This window comes from Leuciscus leuciscus, assembly GCF_965113295.1.
Source record: "Leuciscus leuciscus genome assembly, chromosome: 4".
NCBI classification, from domain to species: domain Eukaryota; kingdom Metazoa; phylum Chordata; class Actinopteri; order Cypriniformes; family Leuciscidae; genus Leuciscus; species Leuciscus leuciscus.
The window spans coordinates 24,460,403-24,479,562 of NC_138728.1; the positions used below are offsets into that span (position 1 = coordinate 24,460,403).

The window sequence follows — 19,160 nt, forward strand, 5'->3', positions numbered from 1 at the left end:
TGTGTTTGAAAAAGGAAATCAAGATACGTCCTGTTAGATTTGTGTGTGTTACATAAAGAATTGTGTGTTGTGGTTTGCAAAAAGTGTTTTATGAAATTGAAAACTGAGTCGAAGGCTGAGAATTAGTGTATGGTGTGTGGTTCTGGTGTTTGAGTGTCAGGTTTCAGAATATAGCGTAAATAACATTATTTTGTTTCAACGTTATATTTAAGTAATAAATTATGTAAATATTCAAAGGTGCTGTAAGGGACAACATACAATATTCACAGTAGCACAACCTTATTGCTGTTATAAAACCCAATTTATTTCCCCTAAAGCATTATTTTATAACCAAATTCTCAATGTATTTCATTCTCACACGATTTAGTCAAGTAAACTCATTTTAATAGTCACTCTGGCTATGGAAAGGTTTCTACTGCTGGATGTGAGCATTTGGGTATACTTTCTACTTTCTACATGATGATGTTTATCTTGAGCAAACATCTACAGTTGATCTATGTGTGAGATGGCTTTGTAGTGCTACAGCATGGGTCAACCTGCGCGTGTGTGTGTGTATGTGGATATTATTCAGCCTTGTTTCCTTCTGTAGGCAGATTACAGGCACTTCTGGTCGCGGTGGCATGGAGAAACAGATGGCTGTGTTCCAATCTCTCAGGATCCCAGACTTCTGTGCCAACTCAGAAGCAGGTGTTTCAGAAAGCAGGATATGGGCTATGCCAGAGGTCCTGGTGGCCACAGGAGAGCCCTCACCAGATGGATGGGATAAAGCCGAGGTGACTGTAGCCATCATACGAGACTGACTGTGCCATGTTTACAATAATTTTAAATGACTAAAAGTGAAAAATTCATTAAACAACGTTAGAAGGCCTTTCAGGCGTTTGTCAAATTTAGCCTACATTTATGCATTTGTCAGACACTTTTATCAAAGTAAATTACCTTGCGTTCAAGGTAAACATTTTATCAGTTCATGCATTTCCTTGGAATTGAGCCTGTGACCTTGGCATTGCTTGCGACATGCTTTGAGCTACAGGAATGTTTATAGTGTTAACAAACCCTTTGACTCAAGGTTGACATTATATTGTGAAGCACTGATGAAACTTTGAATGTCTTGACAGTTTCTGTCATTATAGCCAAAGGCATTTAGGTTTATTCATTTGTCAGATGCTTTCATCCAAAGCAACAATTTTAAGCCTTTTTTAAGGTTTACGCAATTTAATTAATAGTAAAATTCCATCAAATTGAATTGAATAATCCTTTTTGAATATATATATATATACAAGCAACACAATACAATACCGTATTTCAGTTGAGTACTAGAGTAAGTTAGCAGTGTTGGGGGTAACTCATTACAAGTAACTTGGAGTTACGTAATCCGATTACTTTTTCAAGTAACTAGTAAAGTAACGCATTACTTTTAAAATGTACAACAAAATATCTGAGTAACCTTTTCAAATAAGTAACGCAAGTTTCTTTGTTTTTCCATTTATTGACTGACAGCTCTCTTGTCCCCATGTTGAGACAAATTGAAGTGCAGAGGCGTTGTGTGTAAACATGATAGTTATTGTAGTTCTTGACTAAATGTGAGCGTGCATCAAGTAAAATTGATGGTCCATAGCGTGCATTTACTCATCTCACTTGCACAAAAAAAAATCAATATTCCTCAAAATGAATAAAATCAGTGAAATTCAGAATCAGAATACTATGCAAACCTCCAATAACTAAATATGTTCAATAAAACATGTTTTATGCATTTAATCTCACTTTATTGACCATGTACTTACTTCATGACCTTCAATGATTCAGTTAAACCGTAAGCAAAAATGACTAGATCTTTTTGTTTTTATTGGTAAAGTAAGTGTTAAACTTTTTTCTCCTGCATCCTATTTTTGTATTCTTATCACAATTCTGCAAGAGATAGGATCCAGATGCAAATGAGCAAACAAGGGTTTTTTATTAACAAGACTGAAAACTTGAGACAGCAGGGAGAGTGAAGCGTGAACCACAGTTCAAACATAGGGCAGGGCAGACGACACAACGACAGGCAGGACGGATGAACACTGAGACCGTCAGCTAGATGGCGATGACATGAGTGCAATAGAGGTAGATCCAAAGGAAAGACCAGGCAGGAACACAAGGAACTCGTAGCTTGATGTAGATCTTAGATGTTGCACCAGTCTTGCTGCCAGGTAGAGGCTCACAGAACCAGAGACTTGAAACAGGAGTTAGATAGCTGCACCAGTCAGCCTGCCAGGCAGTTAAGAGTCAGTGGCCAGGGAACTCAGGATACAGGGAAGGGACACACAGAAGAACATACAAGACTTAAGACAAGACAGACAAGATATAGCAACAATAAAGAGAAACAAAATTAAACTGATAAGATCAATGACTAGAGAAACAAAAAGTAGAGAAATAAATATAACTAAAGCAAACTAATGAAAAAGGTAAAATAAATAAATAAATAAATAAAAATAAGATCCCAGAAATAAAAAACTCGATTTGCAAAAGAAAACCAAGACTTCCACTTGACAGGAAAAATAAGAACTGAAGAAAATAACTAAAAATGTAATTCTAAAACAAAAGAGAACTCAAACTAGATTATAAAGCACAAGAGCAAAAGCTCTGGGACAGCTTCCTCCGCAGCGGGCTCTGGGACAGCTGGAGTCTGGACCATCTGAATCAGGTCCTCCATGACCACTAAGCTAGGTGCCTCTTGGCTCAGACCAAGCACAGCTTCCTCCGCAGCGGGCTCTGGGACAGCTGGAGTCTGGACCATCTGAATCAGGTCCTCCATGACCACTAAGCTAGGTGCCTCTTGGCTCAGTTGGCCAATGGTTTAGGAACCTCATAACTTAGGTCCTCCTGGACCAATGACTTGGGAATCTCTGAACCTGGGCCCTCCTGGGCCAATGGTCTAGGGGCCTCTAAAAGAAGGGTTTTTTACTTGCCAACATGGGGCCTCCTTTTCCTCTGCCTCTGAGGGCATGACAATATGTGCTCGACTAGCTCAGGACTGGCAGGAGCGGGCTCAACTGGCTCTGGACAGGTGGAGCGGGCTCGACTGACTCAGGACTGGCAGGAGCGGGCTCGACTGGCTCTGGACTGGCAGGAGCGGGCTCGACTGGCTCAGGACTGGCAGGAGCGGGCTCGACTGGCTCTGGACTGGCAGGAGTGGGCTCGACTGGCTCTGGAGGGGCAGGAGCGGGCTCAACTGGCTCAGGACAGGTGGAGCGGGCTCGACTGGCTCAGGACAGGTGGAGCGGGCTCAACTGGCTCAGGACAGGTGGAGCAGGCTCGAATGGCTCTGGACTGGCGGAGCGGGCTCGACTGGCTCAGGACTGGCAGGAGCGGGCTCAACTGGCTCTGGACTGGCGGAGCGGGCTCGTCTGGCTCAGGACTGGCTGGAGCGGGCTCGACTGGCTGAGGACTTGCAGGAGCGGGCTCGACTGGCTCTGGAGGGGCAGGAGCGGGCTCAACTGGCTCAGGACAGGTGGAGCGGGCTCAACTGGCTCAGGACAGGTGGAGCGGGCTCGAATGGCTCTGGACTGGCGGAGCGGGCTCGACTGGCTCAGGACTGGCAGGAGCGGGCTCAACTGGCTCTGGACTGGCGGAGCGGGCTCGTCTGGCTCAGGACTGGCTGGAGCGGGCTCGACTGGCTGAGGACTTGCAGGAGCGGGCTCGACTGGCTCTGGACTGGCAGGAGCGGGCTCGACTGGCTCAGGACTGGGCTTGACTGGCCCAGGACTGGCAGGAGCGGGCTCAACTGGCTCTGGACTGGCGGAGCGGGCTCGTCTGGCTCAGGACTGGCTGGAGCGGGCTCGACTGGCTGAGGACTTGCAGGAGCGGGCTCGACTGGCTCTGGACTGGCAGGAGCGGGCTCGACTGGCTCAGGACTGGGCTCGACTGGCCCAGGACTGGCAGGAGCAGGCTCGACTGGTTCTGGACTGGCAGGAGCGGGTTTGACTGGCTCTGGATTGGCAAGAGCGGGCTCGACTGGCTCTGGGTGCAGCCGTCCTGGTCGCGCATTTTCCTTCGTTTCTTTGGAGTCAGAAGAGGATCTGGAACTTGACTCGAAGGTGGGAGAGCAGGTTGGTCATTGCAAACAGACTCTGGAGGTACTGGAGCAGACTTGACAGACTCAGGGATGACTTCAGAAAATTCAGCAGTCTCTGGGATGACTGCAGTAGTCTCGATTGACCCGACACCCGGCTGACTAGAACAGACTTGACTGGATCTGGCGTGGCTGGAACTGTCATGGATGGCCCTGGGGTGACTAGATTTGACAGACTCGGGAGTGACTAGGATGGACGTGACAGACTCTGAGACAACTGGAAAGCACTTGGAATCTTCTGCAGGGATTGCATTTACTATGACTGCAACTGACTCCGTGGACTCACAGGCTGCCCTCCTCCTTCTCAGTCTACGCTTTAAAGTTGGATACAGAGAAAGATCTTGAATATGACGAAAGACGAAAGAGGGATGGCAGTGTGGTCACTGCAAGCTGACTCTGATGGTGTCAGTATCTGCCAGTCCTTGCGGTTATGCAGAAAGTGGGTGAAGTTCCAAAAATCCCAAATTCCCAGTTGCTTTATCTCCCACTGTGGCAAGGGGTCATCCAGGCAGAGGTTAAAAGCAACCTTGAGGGACGCATCATCGTACTCAAGGCCTGTAGCCATAGTCTAGAAGAACAGGGCAAAAGGCTGCACATCCAGGCCCTGCTGGCGAAGCGATAACATCCCCGCTGGAGTGCCAGTCTCTCTTGGGCAGTTACGGGGGGAACTACACGGATGCTCATTGCTGGGTCCTGTGTTGGCTGGTTCGTTTTGTCACAATTCTGCAAGAGATAGGAGGACCCAGATGCAAATGAGCAGACAAGGGTTTTTTTATGAACAAGTTAGTACATTCTTCTTATCAAGAACCTTTTCCCCCCACTGTATTGGGTTCTTGAGTTGCTAATATGGTTCTTTGGAGACTGACAGTCTTGATTTTAGGTTCTCTATTGGTTCTTTATTAGTTCTTCTAAGAAAGGGTTTCAGACACCAGGAGGTGCTTGAAATTCTGCACATTTTTTTTTTTTTATGCAGTTTTTAGGGCTGTCAGAGTTAACATGTTAACTAAAGATATTCATTACATATTTAACACATTGTTTTACATCATGTGTATGATATAACATTTTATTGCTATTATTTCATTTTATTGACAACCCTATTTATAACAGTAAGACATAACCCCATTTGTTTAATTTTGTCAATAAAATATTTCTTAAATAAGTCTTTATCTTTATAAATCTTTTTCCTTGTATTGTACATATTGTGCCAGGTCCCGGGCAGTCGGCAGGACAGTAAGCAGTGAAGAACTTAGCAGCAGGGGAGAGTGGGGCACAACCTAACACTTTTTGACTTTCTCAGTTTGTGTTAACCTACTTACGTTTTATTTCATTAATTCAGTGTATACTTTTTTCTTGATTTACCCCTAAAGAATGGAAGTGAAATGTGACAACATGCCCCATAGTTTGGGCACATTGTAACATGACCATATGACAGATTAAAATGTTATCAAAATTTCAGTTTGATATGAAATTTAATGATTTTAACTAACCTTAAGTTAGCAGTAAATGAGAGAGAGAGAGAAGAACTGAGAGAAGAATTCAGTTCTGAATCTGAAAACAAGAGTTTAGTGGTTGCTTAAACAGTCCTCTTTGTTGTCTGAGGATGTGCTGCAGTCGCCACGGTAACTCTCTAAACTGCCACCCAGAATTCAGAAAATACAGCTGAACTCTTCAGTGCCAACTCATTATAATACATTCAAATAATTTAAATTAAAACGTTTGTATACTACATGTACATAGAAATATATATGCAGATAAAAAATTATATATATACAAATAATTGAATATTTTTGTGACCCAAACTATATGTAGGTCACACTCACAATATGTTCAAGAATGGTTTGTGTTAACCGTCAGTGGAGTTTCTCCTCGTCATAATCACACTTTGGTTTGTTTTCTGGGAGCTTGAATGGCACTGTGCTCTGTAAATCATATTTATTGGAGAGAAAAAAAAAAAAGTGAAAAAAATCACTTTAATTTAATTGAAAATGTGTTGGGAATAGATGCTGTAAAATCTGTCAACATAATACAGGAACATATTTCAATAATTTGCTTTGCTATTAGAAAAATAACAATATGCAAGCCCATTATTTAATTTTTGAGGGAAAACACACATCACAGTATTTTTCTCACACAATAGGTGTGAGAAAATGAATAGCTGCCTTTTATATTCCTCGCAACGGAATCCATATATTTGTGGGACCTTGGCATCAAAAAGTTCGAAACCCCCTGTTCTTTAGAGCTCCAGCACTTAGATTATTTAATAATAATAACTAAAAAGAATCATTTAAGACATCAAACTGTCAAACCATTAAAAAAAATCTAAATAGAATTTTTGTATTTGAGAATGAAGAGTTAAAAATAAGTAGCAGAACAGTGGAACACTCTTGATCACTTTTACCGGTTCCATCAACAGAAAGATGAAAATGTTTGTAAATCTGATGGGAATAAACTTCCAATATGCTCATGTATAGACCTTTGACTATTAGCATATGGTTGAGTCCATATTGCAGCTTATTCCAGCCAATATCCGCTCACTTAGACCCTTTTACGTTTTTTTTAATAATAGTTTAATAATAGCAGAAAATCTGTAGAGGCGTTCTAACTTCTAACTAGAAAAAATCGGATTTTCTACCTATATGTGACTCAAAGCGGTCATGGGTTCTCCTCACTAGTGTCTTAATGAAGTCATGTGGGCTGATTATCTTTTCTTTTTTGCGGTATGCGTCTCTAATTGCTAATTTGTTCAGATGACATATTTAAATGTCAATCAGGCACCACAGATCAGTGAAAGTCTAATTATGCAGATTTAGTTAACATGCTGTAATTATAGGAGTGAATGGACAAATTAAGAGGAAATTTAATTGGTTTCTCTTAATGGAACCATCTCTCTGGCATTATCTGCATGTCTTCAACCATATTTCAGCACCATAAAGCCACTGCGGTACAATCTTTTTAATCATTTAAATGAAAGTTGTCATCCAAAACAACCATTACATTAAAATAACAAGAACACTTGCTTGTAGATGTGAAATCTGTAAGCGATTGTGATGGATATTAAAACTAAACAGGACTCAAAGTACACGATTGTATATTAAACATTAGTGTTTACTGACTAGTGCAAATACTTCTCTTTCAAATAATAAACAAGAACATGATGTAAAGTTATTGATTAAGTGCGCTCCGCCCTCTACGGAGCGGCTACCAGACGCTCCACGACCCACAAAAAACTACTAACACAAGAGTCCAGGAGGGAGGTGGAACGGTGGAGGATCAGGGGGAGGGACGGGGGGCCAGGTCCATGGAAGGGAACGGAAACAGGGGGTGACGGTTTAGCCGGCGGCCAGGGCGAAGCAGATAGTCCATTGGGTGGCCAGGGCGAAGCAGACGACCCATCGGGCGGCCAGGGCGGAGCAGACAGTTCATCAGGCGGCCAGGGTGGAGACTTCCCCTCAGGCGGCCAGGGCGGAGCAGACAGTCCATCGGGCGGCCAGGGTGGAGACTTCCCCTCAGGCGGCCAGGGGGGAGCAGATAGTCCATCGGGCCGGCAAGGGCGGAGCAGACAGTCCATCGGGCGGCCAGGGTGGAGAAACAGACACCGGTCCAGGCACAGGAATCGACACCGGTCCAGGCACAGGAATTGTCACCGGCTCAGGCACCGGATCAGGAACAGGAACAGACACCGGCTCAGGCACCGGATCAGGAACAGGAACAGACACCGGCTCAGGCACCGGATCAGGAACGGGAACAGACCCCGGCTCGGGAACAGACCCCGGCTCAGGAACAGGCACCGGCTCGGGAACAGGAACAGACACCGGCACCGGCTCGGGAACAGGAACAGGAACAGACACCGGCTCGGGAACAGGAACAGACACCGGCTCGGGAACAGGAACAGACACCGGCTCGGGAACAGGAACAGGAACAAACACCGGCTCCAGCACAGTGTCCGGGGTTCCAACAGGACTGGAGGCTGCCATCTTGGTGGAGCAACCATATAAAAAGTGAAGACAGCCCTCTTGGCTGTGGCAGGGCTGACGGGTACTGCCTCCGGCACAGGAACAGTCTCTGCATCGACAGACGTGACGTGAACAGTCTCTGGATCGGTAGACGTGACGCGAACGGTCTCTGGATCGGCAGACGGGACCTGAACGGTCTCTGGATCGGCAGACGGGACCCGAACGGTCTCTGGATCGGCAGACGGGACCCAACAGTCTCTGGATCGGCAGACCTGCTGTGTCTCCTCCAAGCATGCAGTACTGCTACTGCATAAAAGAGGAAGACAGCCCTCTTTGCCGTGGCAGGGCTGATGGTGGGTAGCTCCGGGACTATCTCTGGGATGACAGCGGGCTGCACGGGGACAACCTCCGGGATGACAGCGGGCTGCACGGGGACGACCTCCGGGACGACAGCGGGCTGCACGAGGACAACCTCCGGTACCACAGCGGCCTGCACGGGGACGACCTCCAGTACCACAGCGGCTTGCACGGGGACGACCTCCGGGACGACAGCGGGCTGCACGGGGACAACCTCCGGGACGACAGCGGGCTGCACGGGGACGACCTCCGGTACCACAGCGGCCTGCGCGGGGACGACCTCCGGTACCACAGCGGCCTGCGCGGGGACGACCTCCGGTACCACAGCGGCCTGCGCGGGGACGACCTCCGGTACCACAGCGGGCTGCACGGGGACGATCTCCGGGACGACCGCGGGCTGCACGGGGACGATCTCCGGGACGTTAGGGAGACGGGAAGTCTTCCTCCTCCTCCGCCGTTTCTTATGGCGAGGTGCAGGCTCCGGGCTGTACAGGACCAGCGGCGAAGGGAGCTCTGGGCTGAGCATCATCGGCCCATGGTCGAAGAAAGACCGAAGTGGAGAGTGGGTCCGGAGCTCACCTCTAGCACCTCCTCCCCTACGGCCTCCACGAGTCGCCGAAAATCTGGCCAGACGGGTTCCCCTAAAAGACTCTCTGTCATCGATGGAAGGGTGGCGGGCCCATAAAGCAAAGCCCTGCAAAATGTTCATGCTACTGGATCCATTTGTTGACGGAGTCATTCTGTCACGGGAACACACAGAGAAACAGGTGGATCCAAATGTAGCATATTTATTGTCAGGGCAATCCAACTCGTAGTCATCCATGCAGGGGTCAAAATCCATTTTAGCGGTCCAATAAACAAATAAACAAGAAACAAAACAAGAAACAAAACAAGAACAGGTGAGGAAACAGACTTCAGAAGTGTAAGTGACATTAAACAATGACTCCATGACAAGGACTAAAACAGACAGGGTATTTATACACAGACACTAACAATGTGATAGGGAACAGCTGAGTGCAATCATGAGTGATAAGAACAGACAAAGGATTATGGGAAATGCAGTTCCAGAGTGAATGGTGATAGTATGGGAAAGAGACCTCTAGTGGACACCCGGGGAAACACAAACCAGACACTGTGACATTAAAGGGATAGTTCACTTTGAAATTAATTTTTGAAGTGATATAGATATATAGATATATTCATAGATATATACACTAGATGTCGCCTTAAAGACATTCGTTCCAATGAACTGCCGTAGACAAGGCGACATCTAGTGTATATATCTATGCACCAGTCTGCGTACACGTCAGATCAGATCACTTCGACATGGCTGTGTATAAGAGGTAAAAACTATATAAATACTGTTCGTTTTCTCACACAAACCGCTCGTTTCGTGTCTTAGGCCATCAATGTGTACTTACGATGGGGAATTGTTTAATTTGGACGACGGGGAATTGTTTTAATTTGGACTCTGTGCATGCTCTTTGAGACAGTGACCATCGACCTGCATTATATGACTGACAGACAAGAACGGTTTGACCTAAAAATATCAAAATTGAAACTACTGCGGAAAAAAAGACACCTACATCTTGGATGCCCTTGAGGTAAGCTAAAACATACCAAAAATGTATTTCAAAGTGAACTATCCCTTTAAGTGCATTGTAGATACATTACTATTTGTAATGTTTTTGAAAGAAGTCTCTTATGCTCATCAAGCCTGCATTAATTTGATCAAAAATACAGAAAAAAACAGTAATATGGTGTAATATTATTGCAATTTAAAATTGTAATATACTTTAAAATATAATTTATTTATGTAATGCAAAGTATTTTCATCAGCCATTCCTCCAGTCTTCACTGTCACATGATCCAGCAGAAATCATTCTTAATATGCTGATTTATCAATGTTGAAAACTGCTGTACTGCTTGATATATATATATATATATTTTTATAACCTGTTATATTTTTTCCCAGGTTCTTTGGTGAATAAAAAGTTAAAAAGAACAGCATTGATTTAAAATAGAAATCTTTTATAACAATATAACAATCAAAAGTTTGGGGGCAGTGTTTTTTTTCTTTCTTTTTTTTTTTGGAAAGAAATTAATACTTTTATTAAGTGATAGTAAAGATTTATATTTTGAATAAATGCTGTTCTTTTAAAAATGTCGTAATAACGTTTCACAATATTTAAGTTATTTCTGATCAAATAACTGCAGGCTTGATGAGCATAAGAGACTTCTTTCAAAAACATAAAAAATTGTAATGTTTCCAAACTTTTGAGCGGTTATATATATATATATATATATATATATATATATACACATATATATATGCAATGTTAGCATAACACATGTTAGATCAGAAAAGATCAGATCTTTTCTGATGTTTTGATTCTCTGTTTCTGCCTCTGCAAGGAGAGATGAACCATAAATGTCAAAAACTGTGATGATATGCATTCAAATACATCTGCCTGCCAAGTCGAATTCAGTATTTACAGCTGACGAAGCGTATCTTAATTTGTTCATATAAAGTGCGTTGGCAACTCAAACCACAGTTCAAGCAGTTCAGCATTACTTAATATAATTTTGAAATAAAAAACAACATTTCCCACTTTACACTGACAAGAATGTTATAAAGAGAACAGAATATGAATAAAAGAGTCACAGCTTTAGACTCAAACCTGTAGAGCCCACATGTGCACTAAACCACTGCATCATCTCATTTGAATATTCATAAAACCAGCCTGTCTCAGGAATATTGACTAGGTGACAACATTTGCCAGTCCTAATTGATTTGTTGACAAGTTAGATTAGCACTTATGATTGCAATGTTTTTCTCTAAAAGAAAACTATACTTATTATTGCCTAAAATACGTGTGGTGGAAATAGAGTACTTAGAATATTGATGTATTTAAGGTATTGCATGTTTGTCATGTTTCCCTGACTGGCACATGAGTTCATTCTAAAACTACTCCTGGTGCTGGCATGTGCTGATGAAGGTTACGGTGCGATCAGATCTCCTCTCTCTCAGCCGTGATGCTTACAGTAAGAGCCGAGCTCAAGTGACACACACTCATCTATTCCAGGAAACTCTCTTATTAAAGTCAGAGTGTGTTTCAGGACATCAAAGATCTGATGTCATGACTGTTCACGTGTCTCAAAGAAATGTAATTTGTGTTATGTGTCGTATAGCTAATGTAACGTTTGTTGTTTTACCGTTCCATGAGCTTGAAGTCAATATGAAACAAAATGTACACTGTACAAAAAATTCCCGTTAAATTTAGGGTAAAAAAATGGCAGCTGTGGTTGCCAGAAATTTACTGTAAAAAATATGGTAGCAACATTTTAGGTTTTACATTTCATTAATTTATATAATGTTAATTTACAGATCTACTGAACTACTAATATCTGTTTTGTACCATTGTAATACACTGACAAATACCAATCACAGAGGTGATGAAAGTCTTATGATGAATCAAAGCTCATCACAAGCAGCTTTTACACATGAACGTTGCAATTAGTATATAGAAGCTGCACAGTGTCATTCACAGAAACACTAAATACCATCATGGTGACACACATGAAATTAAAAAAATGCAATAAACATTCATTTAACAACATTAAATGTAACATAAAACCCTAATGTATAGTACATAACTGATTAGAAAAAACTGTGAAAAATGTGAAGTGTCACGCAGGGAATTGTTGGAATGTCAATTTACGTTTTTTCACTGTAAATTATACAATGACTTGTTGTTTTTCACTTCCAAAAACTGGTATTTTACTGTAAAATTACATTAAATGTACAGTTAGATCTATCACAGTTATTCACCGTATATAGTACAAATGTTTTTCTGTTAACCAATTAACAGTTTTCCACCATAGCATTTTTACAGTGTGTTACCGTTAAAATCATGATATTTTATTTATTTAAAGGAACCGTATGTAAGATTGTGGCCAAAACTGGTACTGCAATCACTTTCAAATTACTGTAGAGCGGTGTATCAACACAACACGACAACATCAACATCAGTTGAGGGCTGCAACTTCACTCTTAAGTGACAATATCCTGGCAGGACTACTGTTGTCAGTGATATAAGTATTTGAAATGAACATGATTTCTTAATGTCTAGTGACAAATCAGGGCCATTTTATGATCAATTGAAATACATTTCTTACATACGGTTCCTTTAATACATGTTTGACCTAATGCTTCATTTCTAAATATATAAGCATTGTTAGTTATTATGGTTAGTGTTCAGGGCCCCGTTTTTTGTGTGTTAGGGTTAGACTGTTCTGTTCTGATCTTGGAGTTGTTGTCATGGTAACAGATCCGTGAGCTCCAGAGGAGGTTTGTTTAGAGTAGACAGATTGTGGCTTTATTAGTATAGGTGATACTGGAAGTTTGTCCCAGATGCTGCATTCATTTTATGAGAACAATTTGTTACCAAGGACAGTAATCATTTCAAATTATAATACATCTGTAAATGACACCATATCAAGCTCTACAAGTACTTGACATTTCTATATACAGTGTTTGTGTAATGATCAATGTGATCAAGTGCATATATCGTATATAAATATATCGTAATTATAAATGCACTGGTTCTGAAGTCTCACATATTCACAGAAAATAACTTCTGCTTTGCAAAATATGGTGGTTAAGTAATATATGTGTTATACTTATAACATGTGTGTTCATTTAGATGTAGTAGAAGTGTGGTAAACTGAAAGCAGTATTACCATATCTCATAGGCTACTGGTATTAAATTGAAATTACACTAATGATTTCAATTGTTAGTTCTTTCTTAAAAAATGTAAAATTGTTAAAAATATATTTCTTTATGGAGAAAATGAATGAGATTTGTCCTTCCGAACCCTCAATTCCTAATAATAAACTCCCTTTAAAAAATGGCTAATTAGTGGTGCAAGCACTGAAGGTGTTTGTACTGATTTTCTTCTTCTTCATTATTTTTCTGTCCTAAAAGTGTATGGCTGAGACCACAGAGACCACAAACTCGGCAGGATGGATCACAATCGTGCAACGTTACTCAGGCGCACACCCGTCCGACATTAGGTGGCGCTATAATAAGGCCGTTTGCATGTTGGATCACACCAAATTGTTATTTCCGCTAAATCCTTGAGTCAAACCCTACAAAATGTACACCCCCGATTTCGGCCTATAAAATTTTACTCTCATTTTGGATTTTCTTAAAAACCTACCTACTTAAAAAACTCCTCCTAGGCTGTTGGTCCGATCTCCACCAAAATAGGCACACAGCAGCTAGCAGTGCTGGCAAAAAGTTATCAAAAGAATTTTTATTCGTCAAAGCATTGCAAATATATAAGTTAACTAATTGGTCATGCAATGCCAATTTTTATGAGTTGACCTATATCTGCTGAATGCAATGTCCATGCAAGCATTACGAAATTTGACACGCAAAGAGAAAAGGACATTCTGAGGGCGCACACCAAGCTTCGTAAAATTACAACAACAAAAACATTATGGTCCCTATAATATGCAATGCAGCGCCAGGCGCGACACAAGTGTTATTTATAGTTTCAGCCCGACGCAGTTATCATTTTCACGTCCTGTGACGCGTTATTTAAATAGCAAATGCATATTTGTGTGCCCATGGGAAGCGTTCAGTCTTTCCGCTTGCAAATTCCACCATGTAAATAACGAATCCGCCATGGCGCGAGCGCAACTGGCTTTTACAGTAAAGGGAATGTGAGATGAGACTCTGATTGGTTTATTGCACATTACGCTCAAAACACTTATTACTCATTAAGAGAATAGGGACAACCCTTTTAGACCAGGCGCCAGGAGCGCCGACCATTTTCCCCCGTCGTTAAACTAGCAAAAGTGGATTCGGACACGCCCTAATTGCACTTGCTTTAAACCATGCGCTTAGATCGTTAAAATAGGGCCCTATAACTCAACAATCGTATGACCCAAGGAATGGAAAATTGGTACGAATCTTCTTTAGTGGACTTCCTAACATATCATCTAGTATATGTAAAAAAAAAAAAACATGGCTACCAGCAGCCAATCCAATTTTAGAAGCTAATATGGCTATATTAATAAATATAAAATCTGTATATCTTGTGAAAATGAATATGTTTACCGAATTTTTGTGAAAATCAGCCACAAATTGGTGCTATTATAAGGAACTTTACATTTTAGCTTATAACTCCATAACCGTGTGTGGAAGAATCAAAAATCGTATTTCTTCCAAATGCTTGCTTTAAGCAGGAACAATATATATATATTTTTTTAAATCTATGATTCTTTTTCTTTATCCACCGCTCTAATTTGTTTTTAAAAAAATAAATAAAAAAATACTTTTTCGAAATCCTCTGAGGGTATTTGTCAGATCTACAAACTTCTCAAAACATCTATCATACATTCTACTGAGATGAAGGCAGTTAAATTAATGCTGTCCACTAGAGGGAGCCACATGATAAGGATTCTTAATTTTTTTTTTCCCAATCGGTTTCCATCCCTTTAAATAGAAATAAATGCATTTATCTAGTTCATTTGTATAACTATTGTGTACTAAGAGTATAGTTTAATTTGATTAGTGTACATAGAAATCTGTTAAATGCTTCATTTATCCTTCCCTCGCGTCCTGTAACAAATCCTTCCCTCGTGGGTCAAAATGACCCGAAGCCCTAAAATTATCTATATATATATATTTATTTATTTTTTGTCCAGAAAGCTTATTTTATTTCATTTTGATTTTTTTCTATTTTGTAATGCATTTTTTTGTGGAGATTTTATTTACCTTTTAATTACTAGATTTAATTAATAAATAATAAATAAATAGTAATTTCGTAATTTAAGCACATTCCTCAATTCTACAATTCTTCTTTCAACTTAAATTCAAAATAACTCACAATTTCATGCATACATCTTTTAATTCAGCTCAACATATTTTACATTGGGTGTCTTAGCCGACCTCTTGTGGAAAATGTTTTATATAACATGATGTTTCATGACTCTAGCCACTAGATGGCCTTATAGCACTATTTGGAGCAACTGAGCTGTTCCGCTGGGCCCTAAAGTCAGTTATTTTTCAGTATGCATTCAGCTACACATGTAGACATTATAAAATATTTTAATTTTTGGTCAAATTTTAGCATTTTTAGGTTTTTCTATGTGTACTGAAGCATTCCTCGCATTCCATTCATTTCTAAGGGGGTCAAATTGACCCGCGAGGGAAGGATTTGTTACTTTTTAAAATGTATCCACAAAACTCTTCGAATCCATTTAATTTTTTTTTTGGGGTGGTTCAAGTGCGACGAAAGTCCTAGGGTCTTGGACCCCTCCGATGAACACTACATAAAAAAAAAAAAAATATCCGATGAAAGAATGAGGGTTAAATTTAATACACACCATTTTTCAATTTACCAGACGTGATTACAAATATTGCTGTTCGTTTAAAATAGTTTTGTGTCTTTATCCAGACACTATATATTATAAAATTTCTATAAAGACACTTCTTTACTGTTGTGGTATGAATAATAAAACAAACTCTTATGTGTTAAACTGCAAGCATAAGGATAGAAGGCAACACATGTTATAGAAATAAATTATAAAAATGAAAAGGATGAACAAGGGTTTGAGCTACAAATGATGTCTTCACATTGTCCTGTGCTGTGACATTCTATGACATGAGTCCCCACATTTTATGATCACATGGCACGCCTTACAGCTTTTTAAACAGGGGTATTTTTTTTTTACTTCTCTTTTAGTCTCACAATAAGAGGGATTGGTTTCCTTTAAAAGTCAGTTGCCCTTTTGACACCTGTGTTGCTGTAACCCGTTCCATCAAACTCTAAAAGATTCAAGATGGACTTTGCTATAAAAACCACATCATAAGATGCATTTTAATTGGATTGCTAATGATCCACATGGGCCATTGGTGCTTTGACCATGATGACTGACTTTTACGACCATATTAAAACAAACACCAATGAAATATTTGTCACAACCATTTGAAACGAAAGCAAAACAATGATTAAAATGCTGGAAAATCCCAAATATCCTCTGTTCAAAATGCTTTTTGACTTCCTTCATAAGCACACACATCAAGCAGAAGAAGGTTTCCAGTCAGTTGTAAGTAAATGCACTGGACTGCCCTTTCTGCATCACATTAACTTCCACATCACATTCCTCCTGTCCTGAAAGCTGATTGGCTCTCATCCCTTCTGTCTGGATGCATATGCCACAGCCGCAACTCCTGATTGGACGGCAGGGCAGAGCAGTGCGTGAGCACGCTGTAAAGCTCCAATGGCGTTGTGACTTGTGTTTAGAGGACCCGAAGGGGGCGGAGGGCGCACCACTGGGAGGGTGGATGGGGGTTGGGACGAGGACAGGGTGGAGTAAAACCCAACTAGGATGAAAATGATCAGCTGTTAAATGCCAAACACATTAGTATGTATGCTCATTCTATAACTTTTGCTGTAAATGAGTAATAACATTAATACATGGTCAGAGTTTTGCTTCATTATTGGAGCAGCTGAACCAAACTATTCATAGAAGTAAACAGTAGATTTATCTTTAGACGCCAGATTTCATGTAGCAAATTATGTTAGCAACAGAAATATTTTCTGATAAAGGGAAATGTGAGGTAATGCAGCACTATGATACTGAATAATAAAATCAGAACAGAGGCCCATATTTGCATTTTAATAGCTGGAGGGATTTGCGTTCATTTACGCGATGTGGGGGTTATACAGAGGTCTGTGAGGGTCTGTGAGGGGGTTGTGTCTATACACCCCCCAAATCATTCATACAGATCACACTTAATCATAATACACACTCTCTTTGGTCTCCTTCATAATCAAATCAGATTATTTTAATTCAGCCACAATGTTTGATTTACATATCATTTATTGCTAGAATAACATATACTAATGCAGATTCTAATAAACTTTGATTATTTATGAGCATTTCATCATGGTACCTTACCAAAATGTCCGATTTTTTTATTAAGTCTAGAAGTTTTCAAACTTTTTTTGTTTAGTTATTTTAAAATGAAAATAGTATTTAGCTAAGGAAAAGGTTATGCCAATCAATTTGATGCCTTTGTTTTTGTTGTCTCCATAGAATAAAATAACAGATAAAAAAAACAAACACATTTTGCACAATTTGAAACAAATTTTCACTGGAAGAAATTCCATTAATTTGCCACTAAAACACAATATCATCCATAATGAACTTTTTTCACTAAATCTGAATATACGAATAAGAAATACGAATCTGTAACTGTCAAAGCCACCTCATTACTGATTTTCTGGAGCTCAGCTTTACAACTTCACAGACTGTCAACATACTCTCAACAGATAAATTATTTCTTTCTTAAAATGTGTTAAAAAAATATAACTTAAATTTTTTTTTAATAATTTCCTAACAATCATGTCTTTTTCTCTTTTTAGTTTAACAGAACATGTAAGTGTGAGCAGCTCTGTTCAGTTAAGAATACTCATCTTCTCTTATCCACAAAGCAAGTAACAGAAATATGGAATTTGATCCATATTGTTTGATTTTTTTGCCTATAGTTCTGCTGGTGCTATTGGTTTTTGTAGAGAACTGCGGGAGCGCGCATGACTCCATGACTGAGGGAGCGCGTGCACGCGACAGAGGAAGGGAGAGTTCTTCTTTCACTGCTCCATCCGGGAACTTTTCCGAATTAGCATTGACAACCGAAGCGCAACTTTTTCCCCAGGCAAAGTGAAATCACGCCGCGCACTCGGACAAAATATAGTTCCACATTTTTCAACTCAAAGACTTAGAAATAAAGCCGTACGTTACGGATAGGTCGTTCAGGCGTTTGCCGTGTGGATTACGGAGTGAATTTACGTGACCGCTGGAACCTTTAGGTCGCTTTCTGAGCACTTTTGTTTATACTGGCGTAAAGTGGGTGATGAGTCTTACGGCCAGTAAAGAAGCGAGAACTTGCTGTGCAGCCCGAGTAGTTCTTGCGATTGTTATTGTTGCTTTTAAAATATTTGTATTACGCCACAAATAACGCGGATCGCGTCGAAAGTGGAGGAAAAGTGCTTCTGAAGTCGGAATATGGAGCTACAAGGCCTTCAAGAAGCACTCAAAGTAGAAGTCCAATGTCATCAGGTAAATAAAAATGGCATTTTGTTCAAGCTTTCCTGGGATTCTTACGTGAATAAAACGCTATAAGATGGACATCAGCCGTGTTCGATCGCTTTAATTCGGGTGGAATTCGTAGCCTTTTAGAGTCATACAACGGTAACATTCTTTCGCCTTTATGACGCCATAATCACTTTGAGCGCATATTGTTAAAACGTTCTTTGATGCACTTTCACGCGTGCGGCGTGTTTTTAGCGATTTGCACTAATAATGCGGCGGTTTTGTGTAGCGATCGGGACGAGACTTGAATATTTATGAGGTTCAAACGGACTCGCTGCTCGCCGCTTTGTTCCTCCCTCACATCCTAACTTGAAACACTTTCAACGAAACGCATTTTCGTTGTTTTACTTCGTTTAGAAACTAGTTGCACTGATGAAGCGGGACCCACAGGTAATTCATTTTATTTGAAGCGTTGAAGAATGGGGCATTTACATTGGGGCGAGAAACTTTATCGGCATCACTAGTTCTTACGGACGTTCTCAACGCTTTGTCCTTTACGTGACTTTGCCAAATAACACAAGGGGGGTTTGTGAAGTTCTGAAAACATTTAGGTTGTTTTTGGGGAAGAATC

The 19,160-nt window shown here is 40.8% G+C and overlaps 1 protein-coding gene and 1 long non-coding RNA gene across 2 annotated transcripts in view; one reads left to right on the forward strand and one right to left on the reverse strand.

Annotated features, from left to right (window-relative positions):
- The window catches only part of LOC309497232, a 62,744-nt gene extending 47,367 nt beyond the window's left edge, over positions 1-15,377 (reverse strand). The window contains exon 1 of the long non-coding RNA XR_014205456.1: positions 15,333-15,377. This is a non-coding gene — a long non-coding RNA (uncharacterized lncRNA). The remainder of the gene's footprint in view (positions 1-15,332) is intronic.
- Positions 15,378-18,001: 2,624 nt separating this feature from the next.
- The window catches only part of phf21b (PHD finger protein 21B), a 56,340-nt gene continuing 55,181 nt past the window's right edge, over positions 18,002-19,160 (forward strand). The window contains exon 1 of the mRNA XM_082167431.1: positions 18,002-18,556. Coding sequence (XP_082023557.1) covers positions 18,503-18,556 — 54 coding nt within the window. The 5' untranslated portion in view covers positions 18,002-18,502. The remainder of the gene's footprint in view (positions 18,557-19,160) is intronic.